General features: G+C 31.8%; 3 protein-coding genes across 4 annotated transcripts; 1 reads left to right on the top strand and 2 right to left on the bottom strand.

Annotated features, from left to right (window-relative positions):
* The first annotated feature begins 1922 nt into the window (after positions 1 to 1922).
* Positions 1923 to 18787, top strand: LOC107902893 (2,3-bisphosphoglycerate-independent phosphoglycerate mutase). Of its 2 annotated transcripts, XM_041087951.1 has the most exons (10): positions 1923 to 2058; positions 14896 to 14982; positions 15979 to 16106; positions 16246 to 16396; positions 16485 to 16688; positions 16769 to 17187; positions 17276 to 17468; positions 17607 to 17702; positions 17998 to 18153; positions 18267 to 18787. In XM_041087951.1, the coding sequence occupies exons 1-10, from the start codon at positions 1981 to 1983 to the stop codon at positions 18429 to 18431; spliced, it is 1677 nt and encodes a 558-aa protein (XP_040943885.1). In that variant the 5' UTR covers positions 1923 to 1980; the 3' UTR covers positions 18432 to 18787. The 2 variants fall into 2 exon arrangements, with proteins under 2 accessions (XP_040943885.1, XP_016684492.1); XM_016829003.2 differs by lacking the exon at positions 1923 to 2058 and having other exon boundaries at positions 14581 to 14982.
* On the bottom strand, positions 5265 to 7589 carry LOC107902872 (uncharacterized). The gene is made up of 8 exons (XM_016828986.2): positions 7310 to 7589; positions 6907 to 7229; positions 6737 to 6823; positions 6488 to 6655; positions 6252 to 6419; positions 6028 to 6183; positions 5755 to 5943; positions 5265 to 5670 (listed from the first exon to the last, which is right to left on the bottom strand). The coding sequence occupies exons 2-8, from the start codon at positions 7093 to 7095 to the stop codon at positions 5632 to 5634; spliced, it is 996 nt and encodes a 331-aa protein (XP_016684475.1). The 5' UTR covers positions 7096 to 7229; positions 7310 to 7589; the 3' UTR covers positions 5265 to 5631.
* LOC107902881 (uncharacterized) lies at positions 10642 to 12818 on the bottom strand. Its single transcript, XM_016828996.2, has 7 exons — positions 12610 to 12818; positions 12206 to 12529; positions 12041 to 12122; positions 11798 to 11853; positions 11562 to 11729; positions 11265 to 11477; positions 10642 to 11179 (listed from the first exon to the last, which is right to left on the bottom strand). Exons 3-7 carry the CDS (start codon positions 12093 to 12095, stop codon positions 10859 to 10861), a joined length of 813 nt encoding a protein of 270 aa, XP_016684485.1. The 5' UTR covers positions 12096 to 12122; positions 12206 to 12529; positions 12610 to 12818; the 3' UTR covers positions 10642 to 10858.
* Positions 18788 to 19591: the final 804 nt, after the last annotated feature.

The raw sequence follows: 19591 nt of genomic DNA, 5'->3' as shown, positions 1-19591 counted from the left end.
ATATTTGGCAAAAATTACATTTTTGCCCCTAAACTTTGTCATATTTACACTTTTACCCCTAGGCTCTTAAAATGAAAAGTACTCATTTTTCTCATTACCCAAGCCTAGCCGATTCATATTTTCTCTTATAGCAGCCCACAATTTTCACTAAATCACATTTTTTACACATATTTTATAACTTTTACAAATAGGTCCTTTTATGAAATTTCACTAAAAATCACTTAGTAAAAGTTGTTTATTACACTTCAAACTTTCATATTCTACCATAAAACATCAAAACACATGCAAGTCATCCATGGGTAAATTATTAAACATAAACCCTAGCTCAAAATAATGGTAGAAATAGCTACATCTTGTTACGAGGATTTCAAAAACATAAAAATAATTAAAAACGGAGCTAGAACGAACTTACAATCGAGCTTGGAAGCTTGAAAAACCCTAGCCATAGTTTTCCATACAAGTTTCAGCCAAGGGGTTGAAGATGGACAAAAATTGGCTTTTAATTTTGATTTTAATTCAATTTAATAACTAAATGACTAAAATGTCCTTAATGAAAAATTTTGGAAACATGCCTAACCATGCCCATTTTTGTCGACCAACTTAACCAATGGTCTAATTTTCATATAAGGACCTCCAATTTAAAATTTCATATCAATTGGGCACCTCTAACATGTAGAACTCAACTTTTGCACTTTTTACAATTTAGTCTTTTTGACTAAATTGAGTGCCCAAACGTTAAAATTTTCGAACGAAATTTTGATGAAATCATTTTGTGAAATCGTAGACCATAAAAATATAATAAAAAAATAAATTTTCTTAAGTCGAATTTGTGGTCTCAAAATCACAATTCCGACTAGGCCCAAAATCGAGCTGTTACAATATTTATTAAAATTTTACATAAAGAATCTATTGATGTTTTGGTTACCACGATAAAATTAAAGTTAAATGTATATCATACATGGTGTTTTAGGTTTAAATTGTATATATAATGACTAATTTAGCCTTCCAACTTCACAAAAAAAAGTTATTTTATTCTTCCATTTAAATTTTCGTCTATTGGTCAACTTTCTTAAATATCATACACATGGATGCCACATTAACAATTAATTAAATTTTAAAATAAAAATTCAAAAAATTTAAAAATATAGAAAGTATAAAATTGCAATTTTTTAATATTTTATAATTTATTTAAAAATAATTAATTATTAACGTGGCATATACATAGATTCCTAAATGTATGTCATATCAACAAAGTTAATATGCGCTAATTTTTTTTTATCTATTTGGGATGATTTAACAAATAATATAAGTTTAAGAGTTAAAAAAAAAGAAAAAATTTTAATTGAAGAGCTAAAATTCCTTTATTGTTAAAATTTAATGACCAAATAAATGATTATACTTTGAGTAATTTTATAATAAATACTCGATCATCCAATAAAACAATTAAAACAAGAATAAGATTATAGATATGAGATTGGTTGAGTTTTAACTCGATTAATATCAGTATAGTTATATCAATGTAAGAAGACTAGGGACAAAGTTAGAACAAATTTTTAGAGGGATCAAATGGAATTTTAATCTTTTATGCTTTATATCTTTATAATTTTTAAAAGATTAAATTAAATATATATAATATTAAAAGAAAAAGATAAAATTTTATATATATTAATTTAAAATTTTAAAAATATTTAAATAATTTAAATAATAATTTTTTTTTATTTGAAGGCGCTCTTCTAATCGACATAAATTCGAGTAAGCTGATTAAATTTTTGTTTCATGGCGAGGATGAGATTTTTCAAAAAAGGAGAAATTTATAGATGTGTAATCACGTGGTTATGCCATGCTTTGTCTCTACGCCACCAGTTTAATTTAAAAGGTCAAAATCTTTGAATCCTTTCACTATTCTCGCCGTCGTCTTCTCCTCTCGTTTTTCCTCATTCAAATCTTAATTAAAATACAAACATTCGAAGCTTAACAACAATGGCGAGTTCAGGACAAGTATCGTTTAAATTAGAGGACCACCCAAAGCTTCCAAAGGGAAAACGTATCGCCGTCGTGGTCCTCTAGTAGGCATTCTTACAAGAAACAACATAATTCCCTTCACACACACACACATATATATGCACTGAGAAAAAGGACGATCTTTAACTTGTTTCAACAAGAAATAAATAACTAAAAAGGCCACCAGTATATTTTATATTACAAATTACTAGCTAATTTTCAGAATTGTGAAGAATTATAAGAAAAGTATATATATTGAAGAAATCAAAGAGAATAAATTTAATAGGCTAGAAATTAAAGAAAAGAAAGAAGAGGAAGAACCTTCTTTTGAGATTAAGCAGCTTCTCTTGATGCTTAATTTGAGATAAAATTTCAATGCAATCTGTTTGATGAAACTTGTCCATTCTTATTGTAATCCTGAAAAAGATAGAATTAGGGTTTAGTTGAATGGGGTTAAAGAACCAAATTAGTAATCCAACCAATCAAACCATTAATTCCCTATTTAACCGGTTGAAAATCTTTAAAAAAGTCTAAAAATTTTGTGTGTGTGCGCGCTTGTGTGTTTGTGTGTTCATATTGCATATTGTTAACAAAAAACTGACTCTGATAATCGATCAATATTGCAAATTTGCTAAAGCCTTAAAACAGTAAAAACAAATAGTTTCAATAGGTTTATTCTGTTGTGAAATTTCTTGTTTTAAAGCAACACTTTCGATGCATCAAATTATCAATCAATATTCACTTAAGAAGAAGCCTAAGGTTCATAAACAACGTAGATAGCATGTGCTCACTTATTCTAGCACTATCGAATAAAATTTAAAAAAAGAAAAGAACTTACCGGAGCCGACAGCAGCAGCAAATCGATACAAATCACTACGGCAGCAGCAAGCAAAGCAGAGACTTAGAACTTCAATGAAGCAAAGGCTCACGGCTAAAGAAGAAGAAAGAGTAGATGAAGCAATACTCAGCTGCCTAGGGCTCAAAGAAAATAATTTAAAATTAAATCAGAAAATAAAACAGTAAATAGAAAATTAAAATTCAATATTCTTGGGCTAAGAATCACGAAATTTTGGGCAGACCAAAAGTTTTTTAGAAAATTCAATAAACGAAGAATTGGGTTGAGCTTGCTTTTGTTGGGTCGGTTTTTTTAGATTTTTCAAATCCTCTAATAATTCGATTCTATAAACCGGTTGGATCAATTTTCTAGGGTAAATTACATTCAAGGTCATTAGACTATTAGTAAATTTATGTTTTGGTTACTTAACTTTAAAAAGTTACAAAATGATCAATAAACTATTCGAAAGTTTTCATTTAAACCGCTAGGCTACTAAAATCATTGTTGTATGACTTTCTCTGTTTATACCACTTGCACCAACCGAAAACTCACATTCTCCTTATCTTCTACAATTCAATATTTTTTTCATGAAATAACTTTGAAAGTTTCGAATTGAATTTACAAACCAAAATCCAAACAATATTTTCTACGATCTTTGACACGATTTGTCTGATTCACTAGGATTATTCTTTTAGAATTTTCATGATTCTTCTTTTAAATTGTCAATAGCCACGTACCTTTTTGGCCTTTTCCAAATTTTTCTTTGGCTTACTTTAGTTTGTTATGTTCCCCACTAATATGGTTGTCCTTATATTATAAGCACACATAAAAAGGTCTTTCTTGGGCACCAAATTTGCTTCTAATATATCGCTATCTTCATCCCAATCTTTTCGTAGAAAAAATAACACTCAACTCTTACCCTACTTGCGTCCAAAGCTTCTTTCCCTTTATGGTTTTGCTTGTTGACAAAGTTGTTTAGAACTAAATCATTAATCGAATTGGTCAGGCAAATAGATTATTGATCTAATCGATTTGTTCAGTGCATCCTATTCAATTAAATAACTTATTAAAAATATTAAAAATCCAGTTCAGTCGATTTAATCATTTGAGTCAATCGATCTTTTGTTTAGTTCAACTAGTCCATATTGATTCCTGAGTTAACCGGTTCAATATCTTTCTCCGAACCCATATCTCAATTAATTCTTGGTCCAACCTATCCGATTGAAATCTAGTCCGGTTTAAACAATCTTAGTAGTTCATATACATAAAAAAAAAAATTAAAGATGTATCGTATACTATCAACACCATGCACTAACACTTTTCTTTTTATTGGTAAAAGTACTATTGAGGTCCCTTTACTAGGAGTTAGATTATAGTTTGCTTTATTTACTCAAAAAAAAGGTAAAATAATCTTTATACGTTAGATCAAAGAGCAAACTAGTCATTCTATTAAAAATTTTATCCATTTCTACTGTTAAAAATTTATCTTTATACGTCAGCATGAGGAACACGTGACGTTATTGTCTAGTTGTTCCGTCAACGAGACCAATTTATAACAGTACAAATGGACGAAAATTTTAACAAAAATGACTATTTTACTCTATTATGTAATGTACAAGTGCTAATTGCACTTTTTCAATAGAGGAAACAAAATGAAATATGACTCCTAATAAAACTTTTAGGCTATTATTTCAATAAATTATGACATTATTTTCTTATAAAGGTTTTTTTTTTAATCAGAGGGAAGGAAAATGGATTGTTTAGATTTAAACTTGAGATTTAATTTCTTGACTTAAATAAAGCTAAATCATTCGTAACTTCACCTATAACTAATTGGCATAAAAGTTGATTTTTTTAATGAGACGTTATTTTCTTGAAAATTTAACTAAAAATAATTGTTTAGCTTTGAACCCGTTATTTAATGTTTTGACTTAAATAATGTAAATTATTCGTCATTTCCCCTATAACTAATTGAAAGTATTGGTCCATCGAACATTGATATTATTATTATACAAATTGACTAGAATTATCCATAGTTGCTCACTAACCCTTCAATAAGAGGATAAATGTGTTTCAGCACGTTCAAATCAACATCCTCTTACGTAGACAATAATACTAATACCAATCGAGCTAGAACTTAGCCGACAAAATTGATATTATTAATTTTCTTTAATCTCTTAAAAATGTGACATTTTATTTTTGTTGAATGAAATTACTTGCAAACTTTTAAGCTTTTTTTTCCAACCCTCATTTTTCTTCATTATTCTCTTCCTTTTTGACCACTAACCTGTTGTTCTTTTGCCACTTTAGTTTGTTATGCTCCCCACTATATGGTTCTGTGTCTTTTCTCTTACAGCAGCAACAAATGTCAAGAAATTACATGTTATAACTTTTGAAATAAATATATCTATATTAAAAAAAAAACATATCAAGCAAGCCACACTTAGCTATTATAGATGTCCATATATATAGTTGAAACATATTGAAACACACCATCTCAAAACCTAACTTGTAATACAAGCAACGTTAACCCAAGTCAAATAAACATAAACCCAACCTCGAAAACTAACTTATAAGAGGATGGGTCTAACATTACGACTTATAAGCATTAATCAAATACGGAAGATAAGCAACACGAACTTTATAATCTACTTCTCTTTGCTTGTTGTTGAGCCAATTCAGTTTCTACACCGGTGCCCGATCCTTCAACCAACAAGGCTGATCTTTTACGGACTGAATCCGTCGAGTAGGAAGATTCAGCCACATCCAAAGGGGGCAAAATGGTGCACTGTATCTCAGCACCTGCCGCATAAGTTGTATAAGTCGGACCATTTCTGGATCATATTGAACAAGCAAATATTAGATTTTTCAACATGTTTTATGCCTCTTTTTTTATGAACAATATAGAAGTTACTCACCATTTGAATTAGAAGGTCATGTAAATTAGAAGGCAACATTGAGCTTTCATTCTCGGCAACTGCAACTATATTATGTTGATTGCTTCCATCAGGGACTGTTCGATTGATCCCAATATTCCGGTATGATTGATTTTGATCCTCAATACCTATATTAGGTACTTCCAAGCTTCTAATTAGCTCCATATTTATCTGTAGGTTTTGAGACACGTTTTAACAGTAATTACATGAATTAAATGAACTAAACTTCAAAATTTCCGAGAAAAGTGTTCTTACTTGTGACTGGTGATTGGAGATCACTTCATTCCCATCATTAATGTCGAAAACCGGACAGGGAGTTATAAATTCATTAGTTTGTTCACTTTGAGTCCATCCGTACTCATTAGTTACTTCCATTTCAACTAATGGCTCTGAACCAAGTTCTACTTGAACCTGCAATATACATAAAACATAAACTCAATGTGTAGTATTTTAAAATTTTCCGAGAAAAGTGTTCTTACTTGTGCCTGGTGATTGGAGATCTCTTCATTCCAATCATCAATAAAGTTCTCATTGTCGAAAACCGGACAGGGAGTTATATATTCATTAGTATGTTCACTTTGAGTCCACCCATACTCATTAGTTACTTCGGTTTCAACTAATGGCTCTGAACCGAGTTCTACTCGAACCTGAAATATACATAAAACATAAATTTGATGTGTAGTATTTTAAAATTTTCCGAGAAAAGTGTTCTTACTTGTGACTGGTGATGGGAGATCGCTTCATTCCCGACAGCAATAAAGTTCTCATTGTCAAAAACTGGATAGGGTGTTATAAATTCATTAGTTTGTTCACTTTGAGTCCACTCGTACTCATTAGTTACTTCGGTTTCAACTAATGGCTCCAGACCAAGTTCTGCTCGAACCTGAAATATACATTAAACGTAAACTCGATGTGTAGTATTTTAATTAGTCACCATTGTTGGCACGAATTGAAGTTAACTAACCTGCGGAATTGAGATCTGATCGTCTATATTGTTACTTGAAATATTGGTTGGCTTTTTCATTATCACTTTACCAAGAAAATATTTATCCTACAAAAATCAATGAGAAGAAAATTTCATTACAATAAACGAAACGCAACCGAAAATCAGTTCGAGTTTAAGGAATAACTTACTTGGCAAGGATCAATATCAACAAGTTCGAACTGATATAACGTCCATGGTGTTTTGTTTGGGCAGCTATTGTGCCTGAAATACAACCTTGTCTTAATACCAATCACTTGTTTAGTATCATCACTAGACTTTACATCAACTTGATCCCCCGAGACTTTCCACTTTCCGTTCTTGGTAGCTCGATTTATCATCAGCTGTCGTTGTTCACCTTTCGGTACTTGTCCTGTAGGCGTACCTATCACCTTGGGCTTACTGTTTGCATACTTATACGTTTTCGGGTAAATAAAAAACCGTTCTGAATCACTCGGTGTGATAGAATCGCAACCTACGAATAGAAAGAATCGAATTTAAAGAGAATGTTAGTAAGTAATTGAATAAAAGAAAGACAAAAACAGGGGAACATACTAGGTAGATCTGTTGGAACATTTGGCAGCAGCAAAAGAAGAGAACAGAGAGCATAACAATGAAGCAAGGTGCAAGAAGTATTTTTCTTGCTCACAAATGTGCAGCAAGGGAGCTTATGGCTGATAGCCTATTCAACTCATTCATTCAACTAGAAAAAACATACATTTATAGTCAAATACATCACCAAATAGTCAACTAACCCCACTAATCAGCATTGGGACTATTAAAACATTGCTTGTACACATAAACAAGCCACCTAAACTAGTCATTCAACACCTAATGCATCAAGTTGTCATCAACTTATTCATTTTAAACTAGTTTAATTAGAATGAAACTAAAGAGAAACCTTGCTGTTACAGCAAGCATATGTGCTGCAGCATGTCATCAAGCTGCATGCACTTAAACCACAAAATGTAACAGCAGCATGGTTGGCCAATTTCCAATAAGATCCCATGGATTATAGTTGCAAATATCGTGACCGAGGTCGATGATGTCTTGGACCAAGTAATCACGGCCGAACAGTGTTCGGTCTCGGAGATAGTCGATGAGTATTTGATCGGAGGGCTTGAAGCCATAGCCTTTGAGCTTGGGGCTGTTCATTGCGTGGATAGGAAGGCACAAACGGATGATTTGCTTTGCTTTGCTTTGATTTGATGGGGGGAATGAGCATATAGTAAGTGTTTAATAAAGCAGTGGCTACTTCGGCCCGGAGATTAGGTTTTGGAAAATATTACAAGTGGGTCCCAAAATCCGTGTCCTTATTTTCCAATTTTTTTTCTTTATGTTGAAATTGAGCAGTGTAATTATAATTGGTGAAATTACGGTTTTGGTCCTTGATATTTAGTTTTTGAAGGCTCATACTTCATGCTCTCATATTTACACTTCCACTAGAATAAGTATATATTGAGCACACATGTCAAGCATTTATTGAACAGCATCATGGCATTTGGTATGAATACCAAATTGAACTTTGGAACACAGTTCAAATACCAAATAGAATATTAAAATAAATTTAAGTCCTGAATGATATATTAATCCTTATTAACACTTTCACCGATTTTTCTCGTTAATTCCTCTGCTGTGGGAGTCACTTTCCGCCCTTCTTCCTTTCGAACCTTGAAAAAAAGGGATATTATTTATGTTTTGTTTGAACTTCTAGAATCTTCTATCACACACCGTGATTATTTTCTTAAAATATGATAATATTAAACCCGATTTACATAAAAATAACATTATATCAAAATATAAAAAATATAAAAAAATATTATAATAATATAATATAAATATTATAAGAACTCAACATTTGACCCGTTGATCAAAGATGTTCACCATATTCTAATTAATATAAGTAATTAATGATTTTATTTGTGTGGTAGTTTAAGTGGATACACGTTTAAGTGCCTGAATTTAAGATTGTCTTATATAAAAAATATAAATATTATAAAATAATTAAATATAATATGATTAGTGGATGAAATTTTGATTAAGATAATAAAATTGAAGTTACGAGAATCATAATGTACAAAGTTTAAATAATATATTTTCGATCAACTAGAATATAACAGACTTAACCCAAAATTTTTTATGGGTCCAGCCCATGAGCACCTCTATCTCTACGCCACCAGTTTAATAAAAACATAATTTTTTTTTACGATCTTTGACACGAATTGTCTGATTCACTAGTATTTTTCTTTTAAAATTTTCATGATTCTTCTTTTAAATTGCCATTAGTCAACTACCTTTTTGGCCTTTTCCAAATTTTTCTTTCGCTTACTTTAGTTTGTTATGCTCACCCCAGTCTTTTCATAGAAAAAATAACACTCAACTCTTACATTACTTGCGTCCAAAGCTTCTCTGCCTTTATGGTTTTGCTTGTTGACAAAGTTTTTTAGAACTAAATCAATAATCGAATTGGTCAGGCAAATAGATAATTGATCTGATCGGTTTGTTCCGTGCATCCTATTTAATTAAATAATTTATTAAAAATATTAAAAATTTAGTTCAATCGATTTAATTGTTTGATTCAATCGATTTTTTGTTTAGTTCAGCTAGTTTATATTGATTCTTGAGTTAACCGGTTCAATATCTTTCTCCGAACCCATATCTCAATTAATTCTTGGTTCAATCTATCCGATTGAAATCTGGTCCGGTTTAAACAATCTTAGTTGTTCATATACATTAAAAAAAAACTTAAAGATATGTCGTATACTATCAACACCATGCACTAACACTTTTTTTTTATTGGTAAAAGTACAATTGAGGTCCCTTTACTAGGAGTTAGATTATAGTTTGCTTCATTTACTCAAAAAAAGGGTAAAATAATCTTTATACGTTAGATAAAAAAGTAAACTGGTCATTCTATTAAAAATTTTATCCATTTCTACTGTTAAAAATTTATCCTTGTACCTCAGCATAAGGAACGACGTCACTATCTAGTTGTTTCGTCAGGCAAACCAATTATATACAAATGGACAAAAAATTTAACACAAATGACTATTTTACTTTATTATGTAATGTACAAGTGCTAATTGCACTTTTTCAATAGAGGAAATAAAATGAAATATGACTCTTATAAAACTTTTACGCTATTTATTTCAATAAATTATGACATTATTTTCTTATAAAGGTTTTTTTTTTAAATTAGAGGGAAGGAAAAGGGATTGTTTAGATTTAAACTTCAGACTTAATTTCTTGACTTAAATAAAGCTAAATCATTCGTAACTTCACCTATAATTAATTGGCATAAAAGTTTATATTTTTTTAATGAGACGTTATTTTTTTGTAAATTTAATGAAAAATAATTGTTTAGATTTGAACCCGTTATTTAATATTTTGATTTAAATAATGTAAATTATTTGCTATTTCCCCTATAACTAATCGACATAAAAAGTATTGATCCATCGAACATTGATATTATTATTATACAAATTGATTAGAATTATTTATAGTCGCTCTCCAACCCTTTAATAAAAGGATAAATGTGTTTCAACACGTTTAAACCCACGTCCTCTTATGTAGACAATAATACTAATACCAATCGAGCTAGACTTAGCCGGCAACATTGATATTTTTTTTTCTTTAATCTCTTAAAAATGTGACATTTTATTTTTGTTGAATGAAATTACTTGCAAACTTTTATGCTTTTTTTTCCAAACCCTCATTTTTCTTCATTATTCTCTTCCTTTTTGACCACTAATCTGTTGCTCTTTTACCACTTTAGTTTGTTATGCTCCCCACTATATGGTTCTGTGTCTTTTCTCTTACAGCAGCAACAAATGTCAAGAAATTACATGCTATAACTTTTGAAATCAATATATAAAAAGAAAAACATATCAAGCAAGCCGCACTTACTATTATAGATGTCCATATATACAGTTGAAACATATTCAAACACACGACCTCAAAACCTAACTTGTAATATAAGCAAGGCAAAAAAAAATTTTGATATAAATACCTATGCCTAGATAGGATCCCAAGTCAAATAAACAGAAACCCAACCTCGAAAACTAACTTACAAGACGATGGGTCTAACATTACGACTTATAAGCACTAATCAAATACGGTAGATAAGCAACTCGAACTTTTTAATCTACTTCTCTTTGCTTGTTGTTGAGCCAATTCAGTTTCTACACCGGTGGCCGATCTTTCAACCTCCATGGCTGATCTTTTAGGGACTGAATCCGTCGAGTAGGAAGATTCAGCCACATCCGAAGGGGGCAAATTGGTGCACTCTATCTCTGCACCAGCAGCAACTTGCTGGTTAATACCGCATTGATTTTGTGGCTCGAGTTCTTGCTGCTCGTCAGACAACTCGTAGAGAAAAAGCCCGTCATCTTTACCGCCGCATAAGTTGTATAAGTCGGACCATTCCTGGATCATATTGAACAAGCAAATATTAGATTTTTCAACATGTTTTATGCCAGTTTTTTTTATGAACAATATAGAAGTTACTCACCATTTGATTTATAAAATCTATTAGATGGTCATGTGAATTAGAAGGCAACATTGAGCTTTCATTCTCTGCAACTGCAGCTATATTATGTTGATTGCTTCCTTCATCGAGGAGTACTGTTCGATCATTATCGATCCCAATATTCTGGTATAATTGATTTTGATCCTCAATACCTATATTAGGTACTTCCAAGCTTCTAATTAGCTCCATATTTATCTGTAGATTTCGAGACACGTTTTAACAGTAATTACATGAATTAAATGAACTAAACTTCGAAATTTCCGAGAAAAGCGTTCTTACTTGTGACTGGTGATTAGAGATCACTTCATTCCCGTCATCAATAAAGTTTTCGCTGTTTAAAACCGGACAGGGAGTTATGAATTCATTAGTTTGTTCACTTTGAGTCCACCCATACTCATTAGTTACTTCGGTTTCAACTAATGACTCCGAACCGAGTTCTACTTGAACCTGAAATATACATAAAACATAAAGTCGATGTCTAGTATTTTAAAAATTTCCGAGAAAAGTGTTCTTACTTGTGACTGGTGATAGGAGATCACTTCATTCCCGTCATCAATAAAGTTGCTGAAAACTGGATAGGGTGTTATAAATTCATTAGTTTGTTCACTTTGAGTCCACTCGTACTCATTAGTTACTTCCGTTTCAACTAATGGCTCCGGACCAAGTTCTACTCGAACTTGAAATATACATAAAACATAAACTTGATGTGTAGTATTTTAATTAGTCACCATTGTTGGCACAAACTGAAGTTAACTAACCTCTGGAATTGAAATCCTTGTCACTTGAAATATTGGTTGGCTTAAATTCTGTCATTATCACTTTACCAAGAAAATATTTATCCTACAAAAATCAATGAGAAGAAAAATTCATTATAATAAACGCAACGCAACCGAAAATCAGTTCAAGTTTAAGGAATAACTTACTTGGCAAGGATCAATACCAACAAGTTCGAAACTGATGTAACACACATGATGTTTTGTTTGGGCAACTGTTGTGCTTGAAATACAACCTTGTCTTAATACCAATCACTTGTTTAGTTTCATCCCTAGAGTTAATGTTAACTCGAACCCCCGAGACTTTCCAATTTCCGTTCTTGGTAGCTCGATTTATCATCGGCTGCCGCTGATCACTGTTTGGTACTTGTCCTGTAGGCGTACCGATCACCTTGGACTTACTGTTTGCATACTTATACGTTTTCGGGTAAATAAAAAACCGTTCCGAATCATTTGGTGTGACCGAATCACAACCTACGAATAGAAAAAATCGAATTTAAAGAGATTGTTAGTAAGTAATTGAATAAAAGAAAAACAAAAACAAGGGAACATACCAGGTAGATCCCATGGATCATAGCTGCAAATATCGTGACTGAGGTCGATGATGTCTTGGACCAAGTAATCACGGCCGAAAAGTGTTCGGTCTCGGAGATAGCCGATGAGGATTTGCTCGGAGGGGTTGAAGCCATAGCCTTTGAGCTTGGGGTTGTTCATTGCATGGATAGGGAGGCACAATCGGATGATTTGCTTTGCTTTGCTTTGATGGGGGAAATGAGCATATAGTAAGTGTTTAATAAAGCAGTGAGTACTTCGGCCCGAATTTTAGATTGTGGAAAATATTACAAGTGGGTCCCAAAATCCGTGTCCTTATTTTCCATTTTTTTCTTTATGTAAATATTGAACAGTGTAATTATAATTGGTGAAATTATGGTTTTGGTCCTTGGTATTTAGTTTTTGAAGGCTCATACTTCATGCTCTCGTATTCACACTTCGACGAGAATAAGTATATATCAAGCACACATGTCAAGCATTTATTGAACAGCATGATGCCGTTTGGTATGAATACCAAATTGAACTTTGGAACACAATTCAAATACCAAATTGAATATTAAAATAAATTTAAGTCCTAAATGATATATTAATCCTTAATAGCACTTTCACGGATTTTTCTCGGTAATTCCTCTGCTGTGGGCGTCACTTTCTGTCCTAATTCCTTTTGAACCTTGAAAAAAAGGGTTATTATTTATGTTTTGTTTTGAACTTCTAGAATCTTCTATCACACACTGTGATTATTTTCTTAAAATATGATAATATTAAACTCGATATACATAAAAATAACATTATATCAAAATATAAAAATATAGTATAAATATTATATAAAATAATTAAATATAATATAATTAGTGGATGAAGTTTTGATTGAGATAATAAAATTAAAGTTATGACAGTCATAATGAACAAAGTTTAAATAATATATTTTCGATCAATTAAAATATAATAAACTTAATAAAAATATGAAGGTTTCGGATTTGAGCATTTAAGTTTAATTGTTTAAGTCTCTTTATCTGTAGTTATGATAATATATTTATATTTATAGATTTACTCTATTAAAAAAAAACTAAATTTATTAAACTACGCATGATATGAATAAAAAAATTATGTAGTAAATATATTTATTAAAATTTTACATAAATCATCTTTTGATGTTTTGGTTACCACAATAAAATTAAAGTTAAATGTATATCATACATGGTGTTTTGGGTTTAAATTGTATATATAATGACTAATTTAGCCTTCCAACTTCACAAAAAAGTTATTTTATTCTTCTATTTAAATTTCCGTCTTTTTGTTAACTTTCTTAACTGTCATACACATGGATTCTACATTAACAATTAATTAAATTTTAAAATAAAAATTCAAAAATTTTAAAAATATAAAAAGTATAAAATTGAATTTTTTAATTTTTTTAATTTTTTTAAAAAATAATTAATTATTAATGTGGCATATACGTTGACTCGGATGTCACATCAATAAAGTTAATTTACGCTAATTTTTTTAATCCATTTGGGATGATTTAACAAATAATACAAGTTTAAAAGTTAAAAATAAGAAAAAATTTAAATGAAGAGCTAAAATGACTTTATTTTTAAGTTGAATGATCAAATAAGTGATTATACTTTTTAGTAATTTTATAATAAATACTCGATCATCCAATAAGACAATTAAAATAAGAATAAGATTATAGATGTGTGATTGGTTGAGTTTTAACTCGATTAATATCAGTATAGTTATCAATATAAGAAGACCAGGGGTGAAGCTAGAAGAATTTTCTAGAGAGACCGAATAAAATTTTAATTTTTTATAGTATATATCTTTATAATTTTTTAAAATATAATTTTATATTTATTAATTTAAAATTTAAAAATATTTATAAGACTTAAATAATGATTTTTTTATTTTAAAGCCCTTGTCGTCTTCTAGAAAAGACATAAATTTTTATTTCATGAGGATGATTACGTTGAGAGAGAGATTTTTCAAAAAAGAAAAAATTTATAGATGTGTAATCACGTGGTACTGCCATGCTTTGTCTCTACGCCACCAGTTTAATTTAAAGGGTCAAAATCTGTGAATCCTTTCACTATTCTCGCCGTCGTCTTCTCCTCTCGTTTTTCCATATTTTTTCTTTCCCTTAATATATATAACCATCATCAAACCTTCATTCAAATCTTAATTAAAATACAAACATTCGAAGCTTAACAACAATGGCGAGTTCAGGACAAGTATCGTTTAAATTAGAGGACCACCCAAAGCTTCCAAAGGGAAAACGTATCGCCGTCGTGGTCCTCGATGGTTGGGGCGAATATAAACCCGATCAATACAATTGTATCCATGTTGCTCAAACACCCACCATGGATTCCCTCAAACAGGTCCCGCCCTTTTTCTTCTTTTAAGGTTCTATTTGTTTTTGTGATTTTAGATCTAGGATTTTCTTGGTTTTTGATTCGATAATAGTTTGTTAATGGTATTGGTTGGTTTGGATCTCGTTTCTTTATGAAAATGAAGCTTTCAATCTTGTTTTTAGAGTAGGGTTTTTTATAGCCTGTGTTTTAATATTGGGATTTAATGAGATGACTGTTTGATTTGGTTGACTGATAATGCAGAGATTCGAACCATATATGTGGTTAAAATATGCTGTTAGTCCCTGTACTTTGACAAAATTTGAGATTAGTCCCTGTCCCTGTACTTGAAAAGTTGAAAATTTAGTCCTTTTTTATTTATTAAAAATCTAAGCCCAGTCATTGAAATCTTAATTATTTTTTCTTAAATTTTGTCAACTAGGCTATACGCACATGACTAAGTGGACTGGGATTTTTAAATTGAAAAAATAGGAGAGTGATTTTTTAACTTTTAAAGTACAGGGACCAAATCTCAAATTCTATACAAGTAGAGGGACTAACAGCACAAATTAACCTACTTTATTTTATTTAGAAATCTCTGCCCAGTCATTAAAATCGTAATTGTTTTTTTTTTTTTTAATTTGTCGACTTGGAGTTATGATTAGGCTATACTCACATTTTAATTTGATAAATTTTGGTAGAAACTATCAATGACTATAATGATTGGACTAGGATTTTTAAATTGAAAAAGTAGGACTGAATTTTTAACTTTTAAAGTATAGGGACCAAATCTCAAATTTTATACAAGTAAAGGGACTAACGGAACAATTTAACCTGTATAAGTTAGTTGATTCCGGCAATTTGGGGAAAATGTGTAGATATGTTTGCTTTAAGTTATGGGAACTGTAAGTATTTTTTTTCTTCATATGGACGTTATTACAATCTTTTGATTAATAAAAGGATTTACATTATACCATTCTGTTATGAGACTTATATTTTGATAGAAATTGATGTTATTGAATATAGGGTGCTCCGGACAGATGGAGATTAATCCGAGCTCATGGAAATGCTGTAGGGCTTCCGACAGAGGATGACATGGGAAACAGTGAAGTGGGTCACAATGCTCTCGGTGCAGGCCGCATTTTCGCTCAAGGGTAAGCTTATTTTCATGATTATTGCTTTATATATGTGTGTGTGTGTGATGTGTATGGATGGATGGATATGCTTGCTATCTTGATGGAAATTTAACTGTGCTGCAAGTGTTCTAACGTGTTAAGTCATTTTTAACCATAGGGCTAAGCTTGTTGATCTTGCTCTTGCCTCGGGGAAGATCTATGATGGTGAAGGATTTAAGTATATAAGTGAATCTTTTGAGAAGGGTACCCTTCACTTGATCGGATTACTTAGCGATGGAGGTGTTCACTCCCGTCTCGATCAATTGCAGGTAATTTTCGGTGATTCTTGGTTTCTTTAATGAATTCATTTCCTTTCTTTAAGTTTAATTAGTTGTTTTTTAAAATCTTTTTGTGCAGTTGTTGCTGAAGGGAGCTAGTGAGCGTGGTGCTAAAAGAATCCGTGTTCATGTTCTCACTGATGGTCGTGATGTTTTGGATGGTTCGAGTGTAGGCTTTGTGGAGACTCTGGAGAATGACCTTGCAAAGTTACGTGAAAAAGGTGTAGATGCCCGCATCGCATCTGGTGGTGGCCGAATGTATGTCACAATGGACCGTTATGAGGTGAGAAATCATTGTCAAAGATCTAAAAGATTCGTTTGAATTGATTAAGAAGCTAACTTTTGTGACTGGATTTTTCATAGAATGATTGGGATGTTGTTAAAAGAGGATGGGACGCTCAAGTTCTCGGTGAAGCCCCACACAAGTTTAAGAATGCCGTTGAAGCTGTAAAGAAACTGAGAGAAAATGCCAATGACCAGTATTTACCTCCCTTTGTCATTGTTGATGATAACAACAAGGCTGTGGGTCCGATAGTAGATGGTGATGCTGTTGTTACCATTAATTTCCGAGCAGATCGAATGGTTATGCTTGCTAAGGCACTTGAATATCAAGATTTCAACAAATTTGATCGTGTACGGGTCCCTAAAATCCGTTATGCTGGAATGCTTCAGTATGATGGCGAGTTGAAGCTTCCGAGCCGCTACCTTGTTTCTCCTCCAGAGATTGATAGAACATCGGGTGAATATTTGGTGCATAATGGTGTCCGTACTTTTGCCTGCAGGTGCATTTTAGGACAACTCATTATAATCCGTACCTCCCATTTCCTTGAAATATTCAATATGTTAAATGCTTTGTTTGTTTATCTGCAGTGAGACTGTCAAATTTGGCCATGTCACTTTCTTCTGGAATGGGAATCGCTCCGGGTATTTCAATCCTCAAATGGAAGAATATGTGGAAATCCCGAGCGATGTTGGCATTACGTTCAATGTTCAACCTAAGATGAAGGCATTGGAGATCGGTGAAAAGGCTAGGGATGCTATTCTGAGTGGGAAATTTGACCAGGTGATTATTAATGGAGTAAAATTCAAGAACTGACAATTCACCAACTTAATCTATTAAAACCGATTGTTCTAACTGAAACCAAAACCGAACTGGCTGACCTTTACTCAGCCCATGCTGAATGGCTTTTCTGTTGTTTAGGTACGTGTGAACATACCAAATGGTGACATGGTGGGTCATACCGGAGATATCGAGGCTACGGTTGTGGCATGCAAGGCTGCCGATGAAGCTGTCAAGGTACAATGGCTCGAGTTCATTCTTTAATTGTTACTTCAAAAATTTCTAATGATTTTACAGCATTTTAATGAATTGTAATCAGTCGTGTTTCACACTAGTTATTCATATGATGCTGACGGGATATTTTTCATCGGAAATCAATATTACTTTTTCTTCGTATTATGAATGTATCATCCATTTTTTACATTTATACTGAAGTCGTTCTATTCTTGAGTTGTATTTTCATATCCGATAATGTTCTAAAGCATACATTGTATTGTAAGAAGGCTTTTCTTGATCATATTGCTTGGTGCAGATGATCCTCGATGCGATAGAGCAAGTTGGCGGAATATACATTGTGACTGCAGACCACGGTAACGCCGAGGACATGGTGAAGAGAAATAAATCCGGGGAACCTCTTCTCGACAAGAATGGAGATCTCCAGATACTCACCTCCCACACTTGTCAACCTGTAAGTTTCCAATATCTTAAATCTTTTTGCACCAAAGACCAATGAATGGTCGCATTATCGAAATCTATATTAGGTTCTGAATATGTGATGTATATTATCGATGTTCCGATTAGGTGCCTATTGCGATCGGAGGTCCAGGATTGGCACCCGGTGTTAGATTCCGCAGCGATGTTCCGAATGGTGGACTTGCAAACGTGGCTGCAACCGTCATGAATCTCCATGGTTTCGTAGCTCCGAATGACTACGAGACAACACTCATCGAAGTGGCTGACAACTAGGCTCGCCGATAGAACATTGCCTCGATTTTTATATATTTGCTCTGTTCCTATACCCAAACATCAATTTAGAATAAGGTTCAAAATGTTATATTTTTGTTCTTTTTTTGGCCAAAAAACGTTATATTTTTGTTAGACAATTGTGGTTGAAGTGTTTTTCCAGGAAAACTTTGGGCTTCATTGCCCCTTTTTCTTTAAATTTGACCTCATAATTTTCCCTTTTAATGGGGCCATTTTCTGATGTTTGCTGAGGGTCGGCCTTGATCGGTTCGTAGACAATGTTATTGTAATGTAATGCTTTGCAGACACTGCGTGTATTGAGTTTTTTCCCCAAATATAATTTTATGAAATTAAAAGTATTTTATTATCTTTATTATATAATTTTCATGTTTATAAATAAAAATTGTTTTCCTTAACATATAAATATTTTAAAACCTTCATTTACATTTACATTTTAGCTCTCAAAATGGGAAATTTATAGTTTACTACAATTGACCACTCTTCAAGTAAAATTTCTGGTTTCACCCTAAAAATTATACTCATCAATACATCAAATGTAAATTCGTATATATAGATATTGTGTATCATAAAAGAATTGTAAATATAAGTATTGTATATCATATGTATTGGTTTGTCGTACATTTGTGACGTCTTAAAGTTGTTTTAAGAAAAAAAAATTGAACTTTGAAAGAGAAGGAAAATGAGAGCTTTCAATTTTAACAGCCCAATGACTTAAATGAAAACTTTCAAATTGTTCAATAACCAATTTTGTAACATTTTGAAGTTGAATAACCAAAATGTAAACTTACTAATAGTTTAGTGATATTAGGTGTAGTTTACAATTGTGACATAAATTGCTAACTTTGGGTCGATAAACAATTGTTGCCAGATTTAGCCTTCACTTTTATCGGCAATGATTAAATTCGATCTGTTTAATGAATTTTAAACAATCTATTTCAGAAGACGTGAATTTTTTTAATATATTTTTCTTGGTGAATTATAAGAGAGCAAAACTCTTACAACAACGTGACTAGTGCAACTCGAACTCAAATCGCATCTAAAATGATGAACACCCTAGCCACCAAATCAACATAATTTTTTTTTTCATTTGGGCTTCTCAAAATGGTAAATTATAGTTCAACCCTCTTAAAAATTGTAAAAAA

Source organism: Gossypium hirsutum, chromosome D02, assembly GCF_007990345.1.
Source record: "Gossypium hirsutum isolate 1008001.06 chromosome D02, Gossypium_hirsutum_v2.1, whole genome shotgun sequence".
Taxonomy (NCBI): Eukaryota; Viridiplantae; Streptophyta; class Magnoliopsida; order Malvales; family Malvaceae; genus Gossypium; species Gossypium hirsutum.
The sequence above is the reverse complement of the archived record's forward strand: the minus strand, read 5'-3'. Positions and strand labels throughout refer to the sequence as shown.

What these genes read in the sequence shown, in the direction of transcription:
- LOC107902893 (XM_041087951.1), top strand. Translation starts at nt 1,981, where the DNA reads ATGGCGAGTTCAGGACAAGTATCGTTTAAATTAGAGGACCACCCAAAG. An exon ending in GTCCGTACTTTTGCCTGCAG is followed by an intron (nt 17,188 to 17,275) that starts GTGCATTTTAGG and finishes GTTTATCTGCAG; the next exon opens with TGAGACTGTCAAATTTGGCC. An exon ending in TGAGTGGGAAATTTGACCAG is followed by an intron (nt 17,469 to 17,606) that starts GTGATTATTAAT and finishes TCTGTTGTTTAG; the next exon opens with GTACGTGTGAACATACCAAA.
- LOC107902872 (XM_016828986.2), bottom strand. Translation starts at nt 7,095, where the DNA reads ATGATAAATCGAGCTACCAAGAACGGAAAGTGGAAAGTCTCGGGGGAT. An exon ending in TCTCCAATCACCAGTCACAA is followed by an intron (nt 5,944 to 6,027) that starts GTAAGAACACTT and finishes CAAAACCTACAG; the next exon opens with ATAAATATGGAGCTAATTAG. An exon ending in ATGACCTTCTAATTCAAATG is followed by an intron (nt 5,671 to 5,754) that starts GTGAGTAACTTC and finishes AATATGATCCAG; the next exon opens with AAATGGTCCGACTTATACAA.
- LOC107902881 (XM_016828996.2), bottom strand. Translation starts at nt 12,095, where the DNA reads ATGACAGAATTTAAGCCAACCAATATTTCAAGTGACAAGGATTTCAAT. An exon ending in TCTCCTATCACCAGTCACAA is followed by an intron (nt 11,730 to 11,797) that starts GTAAGAACACTT and finishes TGTATATTTCAG; the next exon opens with GTTCAAGTAGAACTCGGTTC. An exon ending in TCTCTAATCACCAGTCACAA is followed by an intron (nt 11,478 to 11,561) that starts GTAAGAACGCTT and finishes CGAAATCTACAG; the next exon opens with ATAAATATGGAGCTAATTAG.